This window comes from Oncorhynchus clarkii, chromosome 14 (assembly GCF_045791955.1).
Source record: "Oncorhynchus clarkii lewisi isolate Uvic-CL-2024 chromosome 14, UVic_Ocla_1.0, whole genome shotgun sequence".
Classification (NCBI taxonomy): domain Eukaryota; kingdom Metazoa; phylum Chordata; class Actinopteri; order Salmoniformes; family Salmonidae; genus Oncorhynchus; species Oncorhynchus clarkii.
Genome location: NC_092160.1, coordinates 7,431,652 through 7,450,657, shown reverse-complemented (window position 1 = coordinate 7,450,657; position 19,006 = coordinate 7,431,652). Strand labels below are relative to the sequence as shown.

Here is a 19,006-nt window from a genome sequence, read left to right as displayed (position 1 = left end):
CATAAGGATTGTACATTTGGGGATCGTGTTTGGTTGTTTTTACAATGGGAGACGGAGGACAAAGGCGCAGATGGGAGTACTGCTGGGTTGTTCTGAATTTATCTTTGCTGCTCTGCTTGGGGGAGAAGGTTTCAGCACAGATAAGGTACTCTATTCCAGAGGAGGTGAAAGAGGGATCCGTTGTTGGAAATGTTGCTAAGGATTTGGGTCTTGACGTCAGTACTTTGGTGGAGAGACGGTTTCGTATTGTTTCTGGATCTAAGGACGATCTTTTCCACGTAAATCAGAACAATGGCGTCTTGTATGTTCATAAAAATATCGACAGAGAGGTACTCTGTGATGGCAATAATGCTTGCTTGATAAACCTCAAATTCGTAGTTGAAAATCCGCTTGAAATACACTACGTCAGCGTAGAAATAACGGATATAAATGATCACTCTCCTGTATTCCCTGAAAAAGATCAGCATCTAGAAATGCCGGAAAATACATTTCCAGGTGCGCGATTCGAACTCCAGACTGCGCGAGACGTAGACGTTGGACTCAATTCTGTTCATTCGTACAAGTTAGGTCAAAATGCAAATTTTGAATTACAGTTAATTGATAGTGGGGAAGGTGACAAAATACCATTTTTAATTTTGCAGAAGCCATTGGATAGAGAGCAAAACACCAAACATGTGCTATTACTTGCAGCGCTAGACGGAGGGAATCCACCTAAGTCAGGCACCTTGAATATCACTGTTACAGTTCTTGATGTAAATGACAACCGTCCCATCTGCACTCAAGACGAATATTCAGTAACATTGCCTGAAAACGCTCTAAATGGAACTATTGTCATCAGAGTAAACGCCACAGATGCTGACGATGGCCAAAATGGAGTAGTGGAATACACACTAGGCAGAACTTTAAAGCGTAAAATACATGAAATCTTTGAATTAGATCATGTAACTGGTGAAATTCAAGTCAAAGGCCAAGTGGATTTTGAAGAAAACGAGGTTTACAGGTTAAATGTTCAGGCGTCTGATAAGGGACAACCTCCAACAAGTGTTGATTGTAGAGTTATTATTAAAATAGGAGATGCTAATGATAACCAACCAGACATAGATGTGACTTCCCTCTCGAACACGGTGTCTGAAGATTCTAAACCAGGAACTGTTATTTCTCTCATCAGTGTAACAGATAAAGATTCCGGTATTAATGGTAAAGTTATTGCTAGTATATCTGAAGAAATACCATTTGAATTAAAACCTTCATTTCAGGAGAATGTGTATTCTATCGTCACAAAGGGGCGCTTAGATCGAGAACTCGTGTCCCATTATGACATCACAATAACAGCCACTGACTGTGGTCAGCCTCCTCTGTCCACATTCAAAACTCTGAGCGTACAGATATCAGATGTGAACGATAACAGCCCAGAATTCTCCCCAAAACATATTGAGCTGTACTTAGCGGAAAATAACGTCCCTGGTGCGTCCATATTCTATGTAAGCGCTTCTGATAAAGACTTGAATGAAAATGCTGCGATTTCATATCACATAGTTAGAGAAGGGACACAGATTGATATGGCATCTTTTCTGAATATCAATTCTGACAATGGAGATATTTCCGCGCTAAAAAGCTTTGACTTTGAAACACTTAAAACATTCAATTTTCAAGTTGTAGCTACAGACTCTGGAACTCCGTCACTAAGCACTAACGTCACAGTCAACGTGTTCATTCTGGATCAGAACGACAACGCTCCAGTGATATTGTATCCAGTCAGCACTAACGGTTCCGCTGAAGGTGTGGAGGAGATTCCCCGTAATGTGAACGCAGGCCATTTGGTGACTAAAGTGAGAGCCTATGACGCTGATATAGGATATAACGGCTGGTTATTATTTTCACTGCAGGAAGTCACTGACCACAGTCTCTTTGCTTTGGACCGCTATACAGGACAGATACGGACACTTCGGTCATTCACAGAGACAGACGAGACTGAGCATAAACTGGTCATACTGGTAAAAGACAATGGGAACGTTTCACTGTCAGCAACAGCTACTGTGAATATCAAGGTTGTGGAGCCCAAAGAGGCGTTTGCAGCTTCTGATGTTAAAAGTTCAGTAAAAGACGAGGAGGAGAACAGCGTTACATTTTATTTGATCATTACTTTGGGGTCAGTTTCAACGCTTTTTATCATCAGCATCATCGTGTTGATTGTAATGCAGTGCTCCAAACCCACAGACAATTCCTCCAAGTACTTACAAGATGTGAATTACGACGGGACACTGTGCCACAGCATCCAGTACAGATCCGGAGACAATCGGTACATGTTAGTTGGACCCAGAATGAGTATAGGTTCTACTATTGTCCCGGGCAGCAATGGAAATACTCTAGTGATACCCGAACACGTGAGCAGAGCTTCTGGAGAGGTAAGAACTATAGTTTTGTAACTGCATAGCTCGTCTGTTTGTATGTTCCGAATGAATTGCATTCTATTTTGGTCTGTCTAATATGTTGCTTCGGTCGGAGTATGGATGTGGCATTAAGAACCGTACTCTAGGAGTGTTTCTCATAGGGTTAGCGCATCACTGCTTTTGTAAGTGATCGCTGTCCACGACAGTGGTGCTGAAACACTGTACAGTTCAACGTGCTGTTTGAGTTGTTGCAAATGTTGTGCACACGGTGTCGCCGCTCTTCAGTGTTAGAAACATGCATTTGGTTTATATCCCTCCCTCTCTTTGTCCTGTTGGCTCATTGCAAATCATATGAGTCTAGTGAAACGGGCACTGGCTTTCTGGAAGGGAGAATACCCACCAAATGAAAGGTTGCTTGGATATGTTTGGTGGATAATCTTGTCACCTTGATTTTTCTGGATAAACGGAATGTAAATGCTCCAAAATAACATACGTTTTCAAAATGGTAGACGGACAGAGAAGAGCGGCGCCTCTCCGGGCGATGCTGTTGTTTGTATTTTCGTTGTGCTTTTGCCGTGGAGCTTATTGTCAAATACGCTATTCTATCGCGGAGGAGTCGAAAGAAGGTACTTATGTGGGAGACGTAGCAAAGGATTTGGGGTTCAGTGTGGATAAACTGACGGAACGAAGGTTTCGGATTGTATCGGGCTCCAAGGAAGGTTTTTTGCAGATAAACCAAGACAATGGAGTGTTGTATGTGGACAGAACCATCGACAGAGAGGAGCTATGTGAGAAAAACATTGTGTGCTTGATGAACCTAAAAACCGTGGCCGAGAATCCGTTGGAAATACACTATGTTGAGGTAGAAATTACAGATATTAATGATCATTCTCCGAAATTCCCGGAAAAGGTGAAACATTTGGAAATATCCGAGAGCGTTATGCTCCAGGGGACGCGCTTTCCTCTGGACGCTGCGCGTGACCCTGATGTTGGAGCGAACAGTCTCCGTAAGTACACTCTCAGTACAAACGAGAACTTTGAGTTAGAAGTTAAAACTCGCGGCGAGGATAAAATCCCCTTTTTGATATTGAAAAAGCCGCTAGACCGAGAACAGATGTCTGAAATATTGTTAACCTTGACTGCGTATGATGGGGGTAAACCAGAAAGATCTGGCTCTGTCAATATAACCGTAAAAGTTATCGATATGAATGATAATGTTCCCGTTTTCGACCGACAGGTGTATACATTAACATTAGATGAAAATGCTCCCTTGGGTACCTCTGTTTTGAGGCTGCACGCCACGGATCTAGATGATGGCGCAAACGGACAGGTTATATACACATTTGATAACAGTCTTAAAAACAAAGCGTTCGATTATTTCGAGATAGATGCGATTACAGGGGAAATTACAATCAAGGGGTTAGTAGACTTTGAAGAGCAGAGCGTTTACGAAATTGACGTGCAGGCATCTGACAAGGGCCAAGTCACATTGACAGGTCACTGCAGTGTCGTTATCAACGTGAAAGATGTAAATGACAACGCACCTGAGATGGACGTTACGTCTCTGTCAGGTCAAGTCCCAGAGGACGCACGACCCGGTACAGCTGTAGCTCTAATCAGTGTGTCTGACATGGACAATGGTGAAAACGGCTTGGTTATATGTACACTCTCGGACAACATCCCTTTCGAATTAAAACCGTCTTTTCAGAAAAATATGTATACTTTGATTACTAAAAGTGGATTGGACAGAGAGTCGGAGCCTATGTATACAGTGACTATAACTGCTACGGATAAAGGAGACCCATCATTGTCTTCCCACAAAACTGTCACGGTCCAGATCTCAGACGTCAACGACAACAGTCCGGTCTTTTCCCAGAGTCCATATACTTTCTATGTACCAGAAAACAATGCTCCAGGCGAGTCGTTGTTTTCATTGAGTACATCAGATAGAGATCAGGATGACAACGCTCGTGTGTCTTATCACATTTGGAAAGGCGATGGTGACACTCCTATTGTATCCTACCTAAATATTAATTCTGATGGTAACATTTACGCGCTAAAAAGCTTTGACTTTGAAGCTACCAAAACATTCCAATTTCAAGTTGTAGCTACAGACTCTGGAACTCCGTCACTAAGCAGTAACGTCACAGTGAACGTGTTCATTCTCGATCAGAACGACAACGCTCCAGTGATCTTGTATCCAGTCAGCACTAACGGTTCCGCTGAAGGTGTGGAGGAGATTCCCCGCAATGTGAACGCAGGCCATTTGGTGACTAAAGTGAGAGCCTATGACGCTGATATAGGATATAACGGCTGGTTATTATTTTCACTGCAGGAAGTTACTGACCACAGTCTCTTTGCTTTGGACCGCTATACAGGACAGATAAGGATACTTCGGTCATTCACAGATACAGAAGAGACTGAGCATAAACTGGTCATACTGGTAAAAGACAACGGGAACGTTTCACTCTCAGCAACAGCTACTGTGAATATTAACGCTGTGGAGCCCAAAGAGGCGTTTGCTGCTTCTGATGTTAAAAGCGCAGTAAAATACGAGGAGGAGAACAGCATTACATTTTATTTGATCATAAGTTTGGGGTCAGTTATAATGCTTTTTCTCATCAGTATCATCGTGTTGATTGTAATGCAGTGCTCCAAAGCCACAGACTATTCCTCCAAGTATTTACAAGATGTGAATTACGACGGGACACTGTGCCACAGCATCCAGTACAGATCCGGAGACAATCGGTACATGTTAGTTGGACCCAGAATGAGTATAGGTTCTACTATAGTCCCGGGCAGCAATGGAAATACTCTAGTGTTACCCGAACACAGGAGAAGGGCTTCTGGAGAGGTAAGAAGTTAAATACGTTTCTATTTACTAATAGTTTGCTGGTGCTGTCCCTGACATTGGAATCTGCCTATAATATTATTTAATGGTGTATAAATGTGTCAGATAAAATGTTGTTTAGTTAAAGGGTAAGTATATTGGATGAAACAGGATCTCATAACATCGCTTCATCGAAGTAGCTTGCCGGCTCTTTCGCAGCCACATGCTTTCAGTGCTTATCGCTGTCCACGGCTGTGGTGTTGAAACGCCATTTTGTTCAATGGCTGTTTGTCTGGGGAAGTTTTGCCAACATGTGATTGTGGTATACATGCACCTCAAGTAGCTATCCTCTTTATTTAAACAAATATTTCTCAATCTTTATTCCTGTCGGGATGGGACACTTGTTGAATACGTCAGTAAACGGTGTCCCTGGCTATGCATCATGGTACGCAGATCCCAGGTAACCGTATCCTTACTTTCTTAATCCACACAACTTCTTGAGTAAGATTTTCTGTTCGATATTTACTGTGACAAAATACTACTAATACATTTAAACTATAGTGTAATGTGAGGTATAATCACATGGTGTCAGTACACAACTAGAATAATACTCCGGGTAGACATCCTCTCGTCACACTTTTGAGTCCGCCCCCTTGTTGGTTTCGTATCTTATTCAGTCGCTGGAGGAGCACAGTCGTGATCTTAATGAGAAGAATAAAACCTCAAGTTTGCATTCTGAAAACACTATTGGATAATGAGCTTTGGACATATTTGTTTATGTATTGGATAGACAACTGTCACCAGTGAAGGAATAGTGGAAGTGCTGTGGATTATTGTTATTGATCTTGAAAACATGGAACAAAGAGGATGCGGGGCATGGCTGGGGGGACGGCAGTGGGTCGTCTTATTAGTTGCTTTGATTTTCTTTTGGAGCGGGGCTTCAGCTCAGATAAAATACTCCATCTCTGAAGAGCTTAAGGAAGGAACTGTCGTGGGGAATATAGCTAAGGATTTGGGAATAGATCTGAGTACCTTGACTGAAAGGGGATTTCGAATAGTTTCTGGCTCCACCGAGCCCCTTTTCCAGGTAAACAGGCATGACGGCATCTTGTATGTGAATCGAAAAATAGACCGAGAGGAGGTGTGCGAACGGAGCAGCGTGTGTTTAATAAACCTGAAAACCGTTCTAGAGAACCCGCTGGAGATCCATTATGTCGCTGTAGAGGTGTTAGATGTTAACGACCATTCTCCCAGCTTTCCAGAGAAAGAGAAACGTTTAGAGATTTCAGAATCTGCATTACCGGGAGCGCGATTTCAGCTCCCAGCTGCGCGCGACTGGGATGGTGGCCAATTCTCTGTCCAACAATATAAATTCAGCCACAGTGAACATTTCCGTGTTGAGGTCAGAGACCGAGGTAAAGATGGTAAGATGCCGTTTTTGATTTTACAAAAGCAACTAGATAGAGAAGCCGTAAGAAGCCATAAATTACTCCTCACTGCCATTGATGGTGGAAATCCCCCGAGATCTGGAACAATTGAAATAATTGTAGATGTATTGGATGTTAATGACAACACACCTCTATTCACTAAAGATGTGTACTCTGTCATGTTGAATGAAAACTCTCCCTTAGGCACAACAGTTATTCAGGTGAACGCCACTGATTTAGATGACGGTGTCAACGGACATGTAATATACTTATTCGGTAATGACGTGAACAGCAACATACAGAATATTTTTGATTTAGATGCCAAAACGGGTCAAATAACGGTTCGAGGGCAAATCGATTTTGAGATACAAGATAGCTATGAGATCGACATACAAGCTTCCGATCAAGGAGCTGCTCCACTAACAACAGACAAAAGTGTGATCATAAAGATAGTTGACGTTAACGACAATGAACCCGTGATAGAGGTGACGTCCTTTTCCAGCGCCATTCCCGAGGATTGTAAACCCGGAACTACTGTCGCATTAATCAGTGTTAATGATATGGACTCTGGTCTCAATGGGAAAGTGATCTGCTCTATAAATGACGAGGACGTCCCTTTTAAACTAATGCCGTCTTTACAGGATAACATATATTCTGTCGTCACCAAGTCACAGCTGGATAGAGAGAAACAGGCTCATTATGACGTTATAATTTTAGCTAAAGACTCAGGCCAGCCTTTCTTGTCATCTGTAACGACTATCAGCGTTGTTGTATCAGATGTGAATGATAACAGTCCAGAGTTTTCACTGAGCCCCTATACTTTCTATGTCCTTGAGAATAACGACCCAGGAGGCTCAGTATTTTCAGTGAGTGCCTCAGATCGCGACATAAATGAAAACGCACTGATTTCATATCATATTCCAAGAGGCATCGATGATGAGAACAAATGGGCATATTTTCTTAATATTAATTCTGAAAATGGGAACATATTGGCGCTAAAAAGCTTTGACTTTGAAACTTTAAAAACATTCAATTTTCAAGTTGTAGCTACAGACTCTGGAACTCCGTCACAACGCAACAACGTCACAATAAACGTGTTCATTCTGGATCAGAACGACAACGTTCCAGTGATATTGTATCCAGTCAGCGGTAACAGTTCCGCTGAAGGTGTGGAGGAGATTCCCCGCAATGTGAACGCAGGCCATTTGGTGACTAAAGTGAGAGCCTATGACGCTGATATAGGATATAACGGATGGTTATTATTTTCGCTGCAGGAAGTTACTGACCACAGTCTCTTTGCTTTGGACCGCTATACAGGACAGATAAGGACACTTCGGTCATTCACAGATACAGACGAGGCTGAACATAAACTGGTCATACTGGTAAAAGACAATGGGAACGTTTCACTGTCAGCAACAGCTACTGTGATTATCAAGGTTGTGGAGCCCAAAGAGGCTTTTGCAGCTTCTGATGTTAAAAGTTCAGTAAAAGACGAGGAGGAGAACAGCGTTACATTTTATTTGATCATTACTTTGGGGTCAGTTTCAGCACTTTTTCTCATCAGTATCATCGTGTTGATTGTAATGCAGTGCTCCAAACCCACAGACTACTCCTCCAAGTATTTACAAGATGTGAATTACGACGGGACACTGTGCCACAGCATTCAGTACAGATCCGGAGACAGACGGTACATGTTAGTTGGACCCAGAATGAGTATAGGTTCTACTATTGTCCCGGGAAGCAATGGAAACACTCTAGTTCTTCCCGAACACATGATGAGAGCTTCTGGAGAGGTGAGGAGATTACCAAGTTATTATTCAAGTTACACATCGTGTATGGTCCTCATAAACTATGTAGCCTGTACTGTACAGTGCATACCTTCATTGTCTCAATACAAGCATATGAACGTGGGTATTTTGGAACTTGCTTTGCTATTTAGGGGTTTGTTCAGGTGTATTCGTTTTCGTTCTGTTATCCACGACAGTTTGAAGGGAATTGTATTGCATTCGTTTTTTGTCGTTCTCTACGTGTCCTTTTAATACCACCAATTTGTTACAGAATATGATGTGTGGGGCATCCTAAATCAATTAAAGTGTGATCTCAAAGTTGCATCGCCTTAGAGTTGTGTGTTTCTGCAATGCAGAGTAATGCACTCGTGATGTGTCGCTGTCCATTTGCGTGGTGCAGAAACGCTGTTGCATTGCGGCTCTTCAAAAGAAAATATAACATTGAATCTATGCAATGTGCTTTATTTTTACATTTTTGTAATTCTCTATCAGTTGCTGGTAGATACTACGAGCCTCTATTAGCCTCTATTCACAAACCCCATACACACAATTTAAATGAATGATTGTTTGTCTCTGTATGTTTGTGCCTAAACTGTTACGGGTGCTGGAATAGCCAATGTGCTGTGCACCACCACCATATAATGTGTGGTAGAATCGCACGGTGTCAGTGCTTTAACTAGAATTATACTCTTGAAAGAAATCTCCACGTCACACCTTTGATTCCCCCGCTTGGTTGGTTTGTAATTTCGCATCTAGCAGACAAAGGTCGCGAGCTATGAGGAGAGATTTAGAACACAATTGAATGCAGCTAAAATGTTGTTGTTTTTTTAGAATAATGAGCAGTGATCATATTTTGGAATGTAATGGGTAAGAGTCGTTGATAATACGTAGAGGCGTACTGTGGATTTTTTGTTGGATTAAAGATTATACTACTGTCCCGGGCAGCAATGGGAACCCTCTAGTGCTGCGCGAACGCATTAGCAGAGCTTCTGGAGAGGTAAGAACTATACGTTTTGTAACTGCATAGCACTTGCATAGTTTATTGTCCTGTTCGGTTTGTAAATTCCGTCTGAACTGCATTTTATTTGAGAAGGTCTAATATGTTCTTTCGGGCGGAGTATGGTTGTGGCACTAACAACCCTACTCCTCTCACAGGTGGCATTAACAACCGAGGTAAAGTTGGTTTTATATTCACACATTCGGACATTCAACAGTTATTCAACAAACATTCATCAGACATTCAACAGACATTCGCCAAAAGCCATTTAAAATGGTAAAAATCAATAACTAATTCATTGATTGTCACAGAAACATACATGTCTAGCATTTACATCCTTTGTTTTTAATCAAATATTCCATTTTGATTTGATGGAGATACATCAAATCTAAAATGTGCCATTAAAAGCGGTATAAATCAATAACTAATTCACTGTTTGTCACAGAGACATTAAACTAGGTATGATGTATTATATAAATGTCTAGCATACTTTTACAACCTTTGTTTTGAGTAAGAATTTGGATGAGTATCACCAGTTATGTGTGCTTCTATCAGGGTTGTGGTCAAATGCATATCATTTAAAGTCAATTTAGCAATTGTACAAAAATCCAATTCAATTTGATAATGTTTCTAATTGCAAAAGCATGTAACAGAATTTGGGTATTCAAGAACTGTAATTTACATGTAAATTAACATAACACTGTTTTATATTTTTAATACTGCAGATAGAATGCTCTGTGGGCCAGAGATGGTACCAATCAGCTTGTCTGGGGATGACAAAGAAGGACTTGAACAAAGCCAAAATAGAAAATGATTGGAAGGGGCCTCTTTGCTGTTAAATAAGAGAGGTATAAATAAATGACTGTTGTGCCTTTAAAATGTGGAACTGTTGCACTAAAAATGCAAACATTGATTTGGCATACACTTTAAGATTATAAACATGGTCTAACTCCATAGAACAAATTGCACTTCAAATGAACATTTCTTTTGAAGTTATTGCAAATAAATGCATATTTTTACTTTTTTCTGTGACAATCACTCAATTAGTTGTTGATTTCTTCATCTTTAAATGCAATATTTGAGATTTTATGCATTTCTATCAAGTCAAAACTGAGATTTCTGCTCAATACAAAGGTTGCACAAGTCTTCTAGATATTTATAGAATAAATCATACATAGTTTGATGTTTCTGTCATAATCAGCGAAACCGTTTTGATTTATACAGCTTTAAACGGCATCTTATAGATTATATTTATTTATATAAAATCAAAACTGGAATTTTTCCTGAAAAAAACGATTGTAAAAGTATGCTAGAGATTTATAGAATAAATCATATCTAGTTTGATGTTTCTGTGTCAAACAGTGAATTAGTTATTGATTTTACATTTTTAAATGGCTTTTCACGAATGTCTGATGAATGTCTGTTGAACGTCTGTTGAACGTCCGAATGTGTGAATATTAAACCAACTTTACCTTAGTGCATTAACAACCCTATTCCTCTCATAGGGTATCTCATTGAAATCAGCGGCTCATCACTGATCTTGTAAGTGATCGCTGTCCATAACAGTGGTGCTGAAACACCATACAGCTCAAAGTGCTGTTTGACATGTCACATGTTTATGTTTTAGTTTGAGTACTTGCGCGTGGTGATGTTGCGCGCATGGTGTCGCTGCTCTTCAGTGTTAGAAACACGTACTTTGTTTAAATCCCTCCCTCTCTTTGTCGTGTTGGCACATTTAAAATCACATGAGTCTAGTGAAACGGGCACTGGCTTTCTGGAAGGGAGAATACCCGCCACATGAAAGGTTGCTTGGATATGTTTTGTGGATAACCTTGTCATCTTGATTTTTTTTCTGGATAAAGCGGACTATAATGGTTCCAGAATAGCAGGACTTGTCAAAATGGTAGACGGACAGAGAAGAACGGCGCCTCTCCGGGCGATGCTGTTGTTTGTATTTTCGTTGTGCTTTTGCCGTGGAGCTTATTGTCAAATACGCTATTCTATCGCGGAGGAGTCGAAAGAAGGTACTTATGTGGGAGACGTAGCAAAGGATTTGGGGTTCAGTGTGGATAAACTGACGGAACGAAGGTTTCGGATTGTATCGGGCTCTAAGGAAGGTTTTTTGCAGATAAACCAAGACAATGGAGTGTTGTATGTGGACAGAAACATTGACAGGGAGGAGCTGTGTGAGAAAAGCATTGTGTGTTTACTCAATCTAAAAACCATAGCAGAAAATCCAATGGAAATACATTATGTTGAGGTAGAAATTACAGACATAAATGATCATTCTCCTAATTTCCCAGAAAAGGTAAAGCTCTTGGAAATAGCAGAGAATCTTGTATCGCAGGGAACGCGCTTTCCTCTGGACGCTGCGCGTGACCCTGATGTTGGAGTGAATAGTCTCCGCAAGTACACTCTCAGTCCTAACGATCACTTCGACTTAGATGTTAAAACTCGTGGAGAGGATAAAATCCCTTTCTTGATTTTGAAAAAGCCGCTAGACCGAGAGCAGAAGCTTGAAATTATGTTAGTTTTGACTGCGTTTGATGGAGGTAAGCCAGTGAGATCTGGCACAGTTAATATTACAATAACTGTTATTGACGTCAATGACAATGCACCAGTCTTTGAACGACAGGTGTATACGGTAACTTTAGATGAAAATACTCCCTTAGGTACCTCTGTTTTGAGGCTGCACGCCACGGATCTAGATGATGGCGCAAACGGACAGGTTATATACACATTTGATAACAGTCTTAAAAACAAAGCGTTCGATTTATTCGAGATAGATGCGGTTACAGGGGAAATTACAATCAAGGGGTTAGTAGACTTTGAAGAGCAGAGCATTTACGAAATTGACGTGCAGGCATCTGACAAGGGCCAAGTCACATTGACAGGTCACTGCAGTGTCGTTATCAACGTGAAAGATGTAAATGACAACGCACCTGAGATGGACGTTACGTCTCTGTCAGGTCAAGTCCCAGAGGACGCACGACCCGGTACAGCTGTAGCTCTAATCAGTGTGTCTGACATGGACTCTGGTGAAAACGGCTTGGTTATATGTACACTCTCGGACAACATCCCTTTCGAATTAAAACCGTCTTTTCAGAAAAATATGTATACTTTGATTACTAAAAGTGGATTGGACAGAGAGTCGGAGCCTATGTATACAGTGACTATAACTGCTACGGATAAAGGAGACCCATCATTGTCTTCCCACAAAACTGTCACGGTCCAGATCTCAGACGTCAACGACAACAGTCCGGTCTTTTCCCAGAGTCCATATACTTTCTATGTACCAGAAAACAATGCTCCAGGTGAGTCGTTGTTTTCATTGAGTACATCAGATAGAGATCAGGATGACAACGCTCGTGTGTCTTATCACATTTGGAAAGGCGATGGTGACACTCCTATTGTATCCTACCTAAATATTAATTCTGATGGTAACATTTACGCGCTAAAAAGCTTTGACTTTGAAGCTACCAAAACATTCCATTTCCAAGTTTTAGCTACAGACTCTGGAACTCCGTCACTAAGCAGTAACGTCACAGTGAACGTGTTTATTCTGGATCAGAACGACAACGCTCCATTGATCTTGTATCCAGTCAGCACTAACGGTTCTGCTGAAGGTGTGGAGGAGATTCCCCGCAATGTGAACGCAGGCCATTTGGTGACTAAAGTGAGAGCCTATGACGCTGATATCGGATATAACGGCTGGTTATTATTTTCACTGCAGGAAGTTACTGACCACAGTCTCTTTGCTTTGGACCGCTATACAGGACAGATAAGGACACTTCGGTCATTCACAGAGACAGACGAGGCTGATCATAAACTGGTCATTCTTGTAAAAGACAATGGGAACGTTTCACTGTCAGCAACAGCTACTGTGATTATCAACGTTGTGGAGCCCAAAGAGGCGTTTGCAGCTTCTGATGTTAAAAGTTCAGTAAAATACAAAGAGGAGAATAGCGTTACATTTTATTTGATCATTACTTTGGGGTCAGTTTCAACACTTTTTCTCATCAGTATCATCGTGTTGATTGTAATGCAGTGCTCCAAAACCACAGACTATTCCTCCAAGTATTTACAAGATGTGAATAACGACGGTACATTGTGCCACAGCATTCAGTACAGATCCGGAGACAAACAGTACATGTTAGTTGGACCCAGAATGAGTATAGGTTCTACTATAGTCCCGGGCAGCAATGGGAATACTCTTGTGTTACCCGAACACAGAAGAAGGGCTTCTGGAGAGGTAAGAAGTTACATATTTTTCTAAATACTAACCGTTTGCATATATTTTGCTTGAGCTTGGAATCTGCCTATATAATTATTTTATAGTGTATACATCTGTCAAAAATGATAAAAGGGTTAGCCTATTGGATGAAACATGATCTCATAAAATCGCTAATCGAAGTAGCTTTCCAGCTCATTCTCAGCCACACGCTTGCAGTACTTGTCGCTGTCCGCGGCTGTGGTGCTGAACGGCTATTTATTACAATGCGCTGTTTGTCTGGTGAATATTTGCCAACATGTGATGGTGGTGTACATGCACGTCAAGTAGCTATCCTCTTTATTCATACAAATATTGCTCAATCTTTATTCCTGTCTGGGTGGGACACTTGTTGAATACGTCAGTAAACGGTGTCCCTGGCTATGCATCATGGTACGCAGATCCCAGGTAACCGTATCCTTACTTTCTTAATCCACACAACTTCTTGAGTAAGATTTTCTGTTCGATATTTACTGTGACAAAACACTATTAATACATTTAAACTATAGTGTAATGTGAGGTATAATCACATGGTGTCAGTACACAACTAGAATACCGCTCCGGGTAGACATCCTCTCGTCATACTTTTGAGTCCGCCCCCTTGTTGGTTACGTATCTTATTCAGTCGCTGGATGAACACAGTCATGAGCTTCGTGGGGAGAATAAGATTTCAATTATATATTCTGAAAACACTATTGGATAATGAGCTTTTGTCATGTTTGTTTATATAATGAATAGCCAATTGTCACCAGTGAAGGAATAGTGGAAGTGCTGTGGATTATTGTTATTTATCTTGAAAACATGGAACAAAGAGGATGCGGGGCATGGCTGGAGGGACGGCAATGGGTTGTGTTCATGGTTGCTTTGGTTCTCTTTTGGAGCGGGGCTTCAGCTCAGATAAGATACTCCATCTCTGAAGAGCTTAAGGAAGGCACTGTCGTAGGGGATATAGTTAAGGATTTGGGAATTGATCTGAGCGCCTTGAAAGATAGGGGATTTCGAATCGTGTCTGGCTCGACCGAGTCCCTTTTCCAGGTAAACCAGAATGACGGCATATTGTATGTGAACCGAAAAATAGACAGAGAGGAGGTGTGCGAACGCAGCAATGTGTGTTTAATCAATCTGAAAACCGTTCTAGAGAACCCGCTGGAGATTCATTATGTCGCGGTGGAGGTGTTAGATGTCAACGACCATTCTCCCAGCTTTCCAGAGAAAGAGAAACGGTTAGAGATGTCAGAATCTGCGTTGCAGGGGACGCGATTTCAGCTGCACGCTGCAGACGACCCAGACAGTGGCCAATATTCAGTTCAACAATATAAACTCAGTCAGAATGATCATTTCCGTTTGGAAGTTAAAGATAGAGGTGATGACCGCAAAACACCTATTTTGGTTTTACAAAAAACACTGGATAGGGAGGCTTTAAAAAGCCATAAGCTAATTCTCACAGCCCTTGACGGTGGGAAACCTCCTAGGTCTGGAGAAATTAGAATAACTGTAGACGTATCAGATGTTAACGATAACGCCCCAGTCTTTACAAAGGAGCTATACTCAGTATTGCTGAATGAAAACGCTCCTTTAGGCACCACCGTGATACAGGTTAATGCCACTGATTTGGACGAGGGTTCTAATGGTGAAGTGACCTATTATTTTGCCAATGACGTGCAAGGGAAGGTGCGGAAACGTTTCGATTTAGACCCGAAAACTGGTGAAATAATTGTAACAGGAGATATAGATTATGAAGAAAATAAAATATATGAAATTGATATTCAGGCATCAGACAAGGGGACAGCTGCATTGACAACTGAAAAAAGTGTTATAATCAAAATAGTTGACGTTAATGACAATGCACCTGAGATAGAGGTGACATCATTTGCTAACGCAATCCCCGAGAATTCTAGACCCGGAACTACTGTAGCACTAATCAATGTTAATGACTTGGACTCTGGTCTCAATGGCAAAGTTCTGTCTTCTATAAGTGAGGGCGTCCCGTTCACTCTAACGCCGTCATTACAGGACAACATGTACTCTGTAGTCACCAAGTCACCACTAGATAGGGAGAAACAGTCTGAATATGATCTAACAATAGTAGCCAAAGACGCAGGGGAACCGTCCTTGTCATCTATAAAGACTATCCGCGTTGTTGTATCAGATGTGAATGATAACAGTCCAGAGTTTTCACTGAGTCCCTACACTTTCTATGTCACGGAGAATAACGACCCAGGAGGCTCAGTATTTTCAGTGACTGCCTCAGATCGTGACATAAATGAAAACGCTCTTATTTCATATCATATTATCAGAGACGGTGGCGAAATTAACAAATTGGTATCTTTTCTAAACATAAATCCTGAAAATGGGAATATACTGGCGTTAAAAAGCTTTGACTTTGAAACTTTAAAAACATTTCAATTCCAAGTTGTAGCTACAGACTCTGGAACTCCGTCACAATGCAGCAACGTCACAGTCAACGTGTTCATTCTGGATCAGAACGACAACGCTCCAGTGATCTTGTATCCAGTCAGCCCTAACGGTTCTGCTGAAGGTGTGGAGGAGATTCCCCGCAATGTGAACGCAGGCCATTTGGTGACTAAAGTGAGAGCCTATGACGCTGATATAGGATATAACGGATGGTTATTATTTTCACTGCAGGAAGTTACTGACCACAGCCTCTTTGCTTTGGACCGCTATACAGGACAGATACGGACACTTCGGTCATTCACAGAGACAGACGAGACTGAGCATAAACTGGTCATACTGGTAAAAGACAACGGGAACGTTTCACTGTCAGCAACAGCTACTGTGATTATCAACGTTGTGGAGCCCAAAGAGGCGTTTGCAGCTTCTGATGTTAAAAGTTCAGTAAAATACGAAGAGGAGAACAGCGTTACATTTTATTTGATCATTACTTTGGGGTCAGTTTCAACACTTTTTCTCATCAGCATCATCGTGTTGATTGTAATGCAGTGCTCCAAACCCACAGACTATTCCTCCAAGTATTTACAAGATGTGAATAACGACGGGACACTGTGCCACAGCATTCAGTACAGATCCGGAGACAAACGGTACATGTTAGTTGGACCCAGAATGAGCATAGGTTCTACAATAGTCCCGGGCAGCAATGGGAATACTCTAGTGCTACCTGAACACAGGAGGAGAGCTTCTGGAGAGGTAAGAAGTTAAATACGATTCTAAATATTAACCGTTTGCTGGTGCTCTCCCTGAGCTTGGAAATTGTATATGTTATTATTTCATAGTGTATATATGTGTCAAATGACTCATTGTGGTCACTAAAGAGCCCATGGCTCTTATCGTAAGAGTACTAACCCCGGTGTGGCGGCTAAATTTCCAATATGGCCTTTATTGTTATGGTGAGTGAATGAGGACCCAAAAGCGAACTAACTTAAACAGAGCTTCTTTAATAACCAAACATAGGTAGGCTCAGATAGACCGGCAGATTCCGACAGGACAGGACAAGGTTACAGCAAACCTGACGATAGTCTGGCTCAGGCATGAAACACAACAAACAAGAATCCGACAAGGACAGGAACAGAAACAGAGAGAGATATAGGGACCTAATCAGAGGGAAAAAGGGAACAGGTGGGAAACGGGGTGAATGGGTAGTTAGAGGAGACAAGGAACAGCTGGGGGAAAGCGGGGGAGAAAAGGTAACCTAACAACGACCAGCAGAGGGAGACAGGGTGAAGGGAAAGGACAGAGACAAGACACAACATGACAGTACATGACATTTATTCCGTAATGGTCACCTAATCATCCCCAGCTTCCAATTGGCTTATTCATCCCCCCTCCTCTCCCCTGTAACTATTCCCCAGGCCGTTGCTGCCAATGAGAATGTGTTCTCAGTCAACTTACCTGGTAAAATAAACATATATATATTTTTTTTATGGCAACATGATATCACAAGAACACGTCATCCTGGAACGTTTTTTAATAAAAAGGTAAATGTTTTTCTCAATACGTTGCAGTCAATGTAAAATATGAGGTTCACAGGATTGATGTTTATCTCATTACATCTCAACTGCAAGATCATTGTGTACAATTGAGGTAAAAAAAATGCTTTTGATTCGATTGACTTGAAATTTCATATGTTGGGTCATGACAGTCCCCCGGTCACAAATATGTACAATTTGGGAAGATCAAACCCCTTTTAACCCTTCATAACCTTCACGCCGAATTAAGTCACTTTCTTATGTCTTATTGACATACTGTCAGAAGGTGAGTGTAGCTGGTGCATGAAGTCAGGCGCAGGAGAGCAAAATGAGTGAGCAACGTACTTTACTCAATAAAACAAAGGCACAAGGTAAACAAATACACTTGACCAATAACCAACGGTAAATATTACGCACGGGTGAACACAGCACCCGTCTAAAAAACAGCCATCATGAACCGAACTGAACATCGAAATAATCAGGCACAACAAACATGGGGGAAACAGAGGGTTAAATACATGAACATGTAATTGGATAATGAAAACCAGGTGTGTAGAAAATGAAGACAAAACCAATGGAAAATGAAAGATGGTTCAACGATGGCTAGATGACCGGTGACGTCGAAATGAATTAATTAAATTGGTTGAGGCTTATCTTTTCCCATTGACTGCTATGTGTTGACATAAACGTCAAGCCTGTGACACTCATCTTTTCCCATTGACTGCAATGTATTAGCATAAATGTCAACTGTGGCATCTTTTTCTATTGAATGTCAACCCTGTGAGACTCATCTTTTCCCATTGACTGCAATGAATTGAGAAACACATAAACCCTGGACACTCGTCTTTTCCAACTGACGGCAATATACAGAGAAAAACATAAATCCTGGGACACTCATCTTTTCCAATTGACGGAAATGTACTCAGAAAAATGTCAACCTTGTGACACATCTTTTCCCATTGACTGCAATGTACTGAGACACTCATCTTTTCCTATTGACTGCAATGTACTGAGAAAAACATCAACCCTGGGACACTCATATTTTCCCATTGACTGCAATGTACTGAGAAAAACATCAACCCTGGGACACTCATCTTTTCCCATTGACTGCAATGTACTGAGAAAAACATAAACCCTGGGACACTCATATTTTCCCATTGACTGCAATGTACTGAGAAAAACATAAACCCTGGGACATTCATCTTTTCCCATTGACTGCAATGTATTGAGAACAACTTCATCTGCCCTGACAGTTGACCTTTTTGTAAAAACGTGCCAGGATGATGTTTTCAGGCTGATAGTGGCCTGCAAATGTTATGTTGTCGATTAAGAGGGTTGTCCTAGAGCCCTATATAGAGAGA

General features: G+C 41.3%; 3 protein-coding genes and 1 pseudogene across 4 annotated transcripts in view; all 4 read left to right on the top strand.

Moving 5' to 3' along the window:
- The window catches only part of LOC139366191 (protocadherin alpha-C2-like), a 216,337-nt gene that overhangs the window by 9,139 nt on the left and 188,192 nt on the right, over window positions 1–19,006 (top strand). The window contains exon 1 of one of the 2 annotated variants that reach the window (XM_071103405.1): window positions 14,503–16,866. The exons of the other annotated variant lie outside the window; for it this stretch is intronic. Within the exon in view, the coding sequence (XP_070959506.1) occupies window positions 14,503–16,866 (2,364 nt within the window). Of the gene's footprint in view, window positions 1–14,502; window positions 16,867–19,006 lie in introns of those variants that run through there. 2 annotated transcript variants of the gene reach the window in all.
- On the top strand, window positions 45–2,426 carry LOC139365768 (protocadherin alpha-8-like). Its single transcript, XM_071102852.1, has one exon. It carries the CDS (start codon window positions 45–47, stop codon window positions 2,424–2,426), a length of 2,382 nt encoding a protein of 793 aa, XP_070958953.1.
- Window positions 2,865–5,256, top strand: LOC139365767 (protocadherin alpha-4-like; annotated as a pseudogene).
- LOC139365766 (protocadherin alpha-3-like) lies at window positions 6,074–8,636 on the top strand. The gene is made up of 2 exons (XM_071102850.1): window positions 6,074–8,456; window positions 8,632–8,636. Exons 1-2 carry the CDS (start codon window positions 6,074–6,076, stop codon window positions 8,634–8,636), a joined length of 2,388 nt encoding a protein of 795 aa, XP_070958951.1.

Coding starts and splice junctions, on each gene's coding strand:
- LOC139365768 (XM_071102852.1), top strand. CDS start 45: ATGGGAGACGGAGGACAAAGGCGCAGATGGGAGTACTGCTGGGTTGTT.
- LOC139365766 (XM_071102850.1), top strand. CDS start 6,074: ATGGAACAAAGAGGATGCGGGGCATGGCTGGGGGGACGGCAGTGGGTC.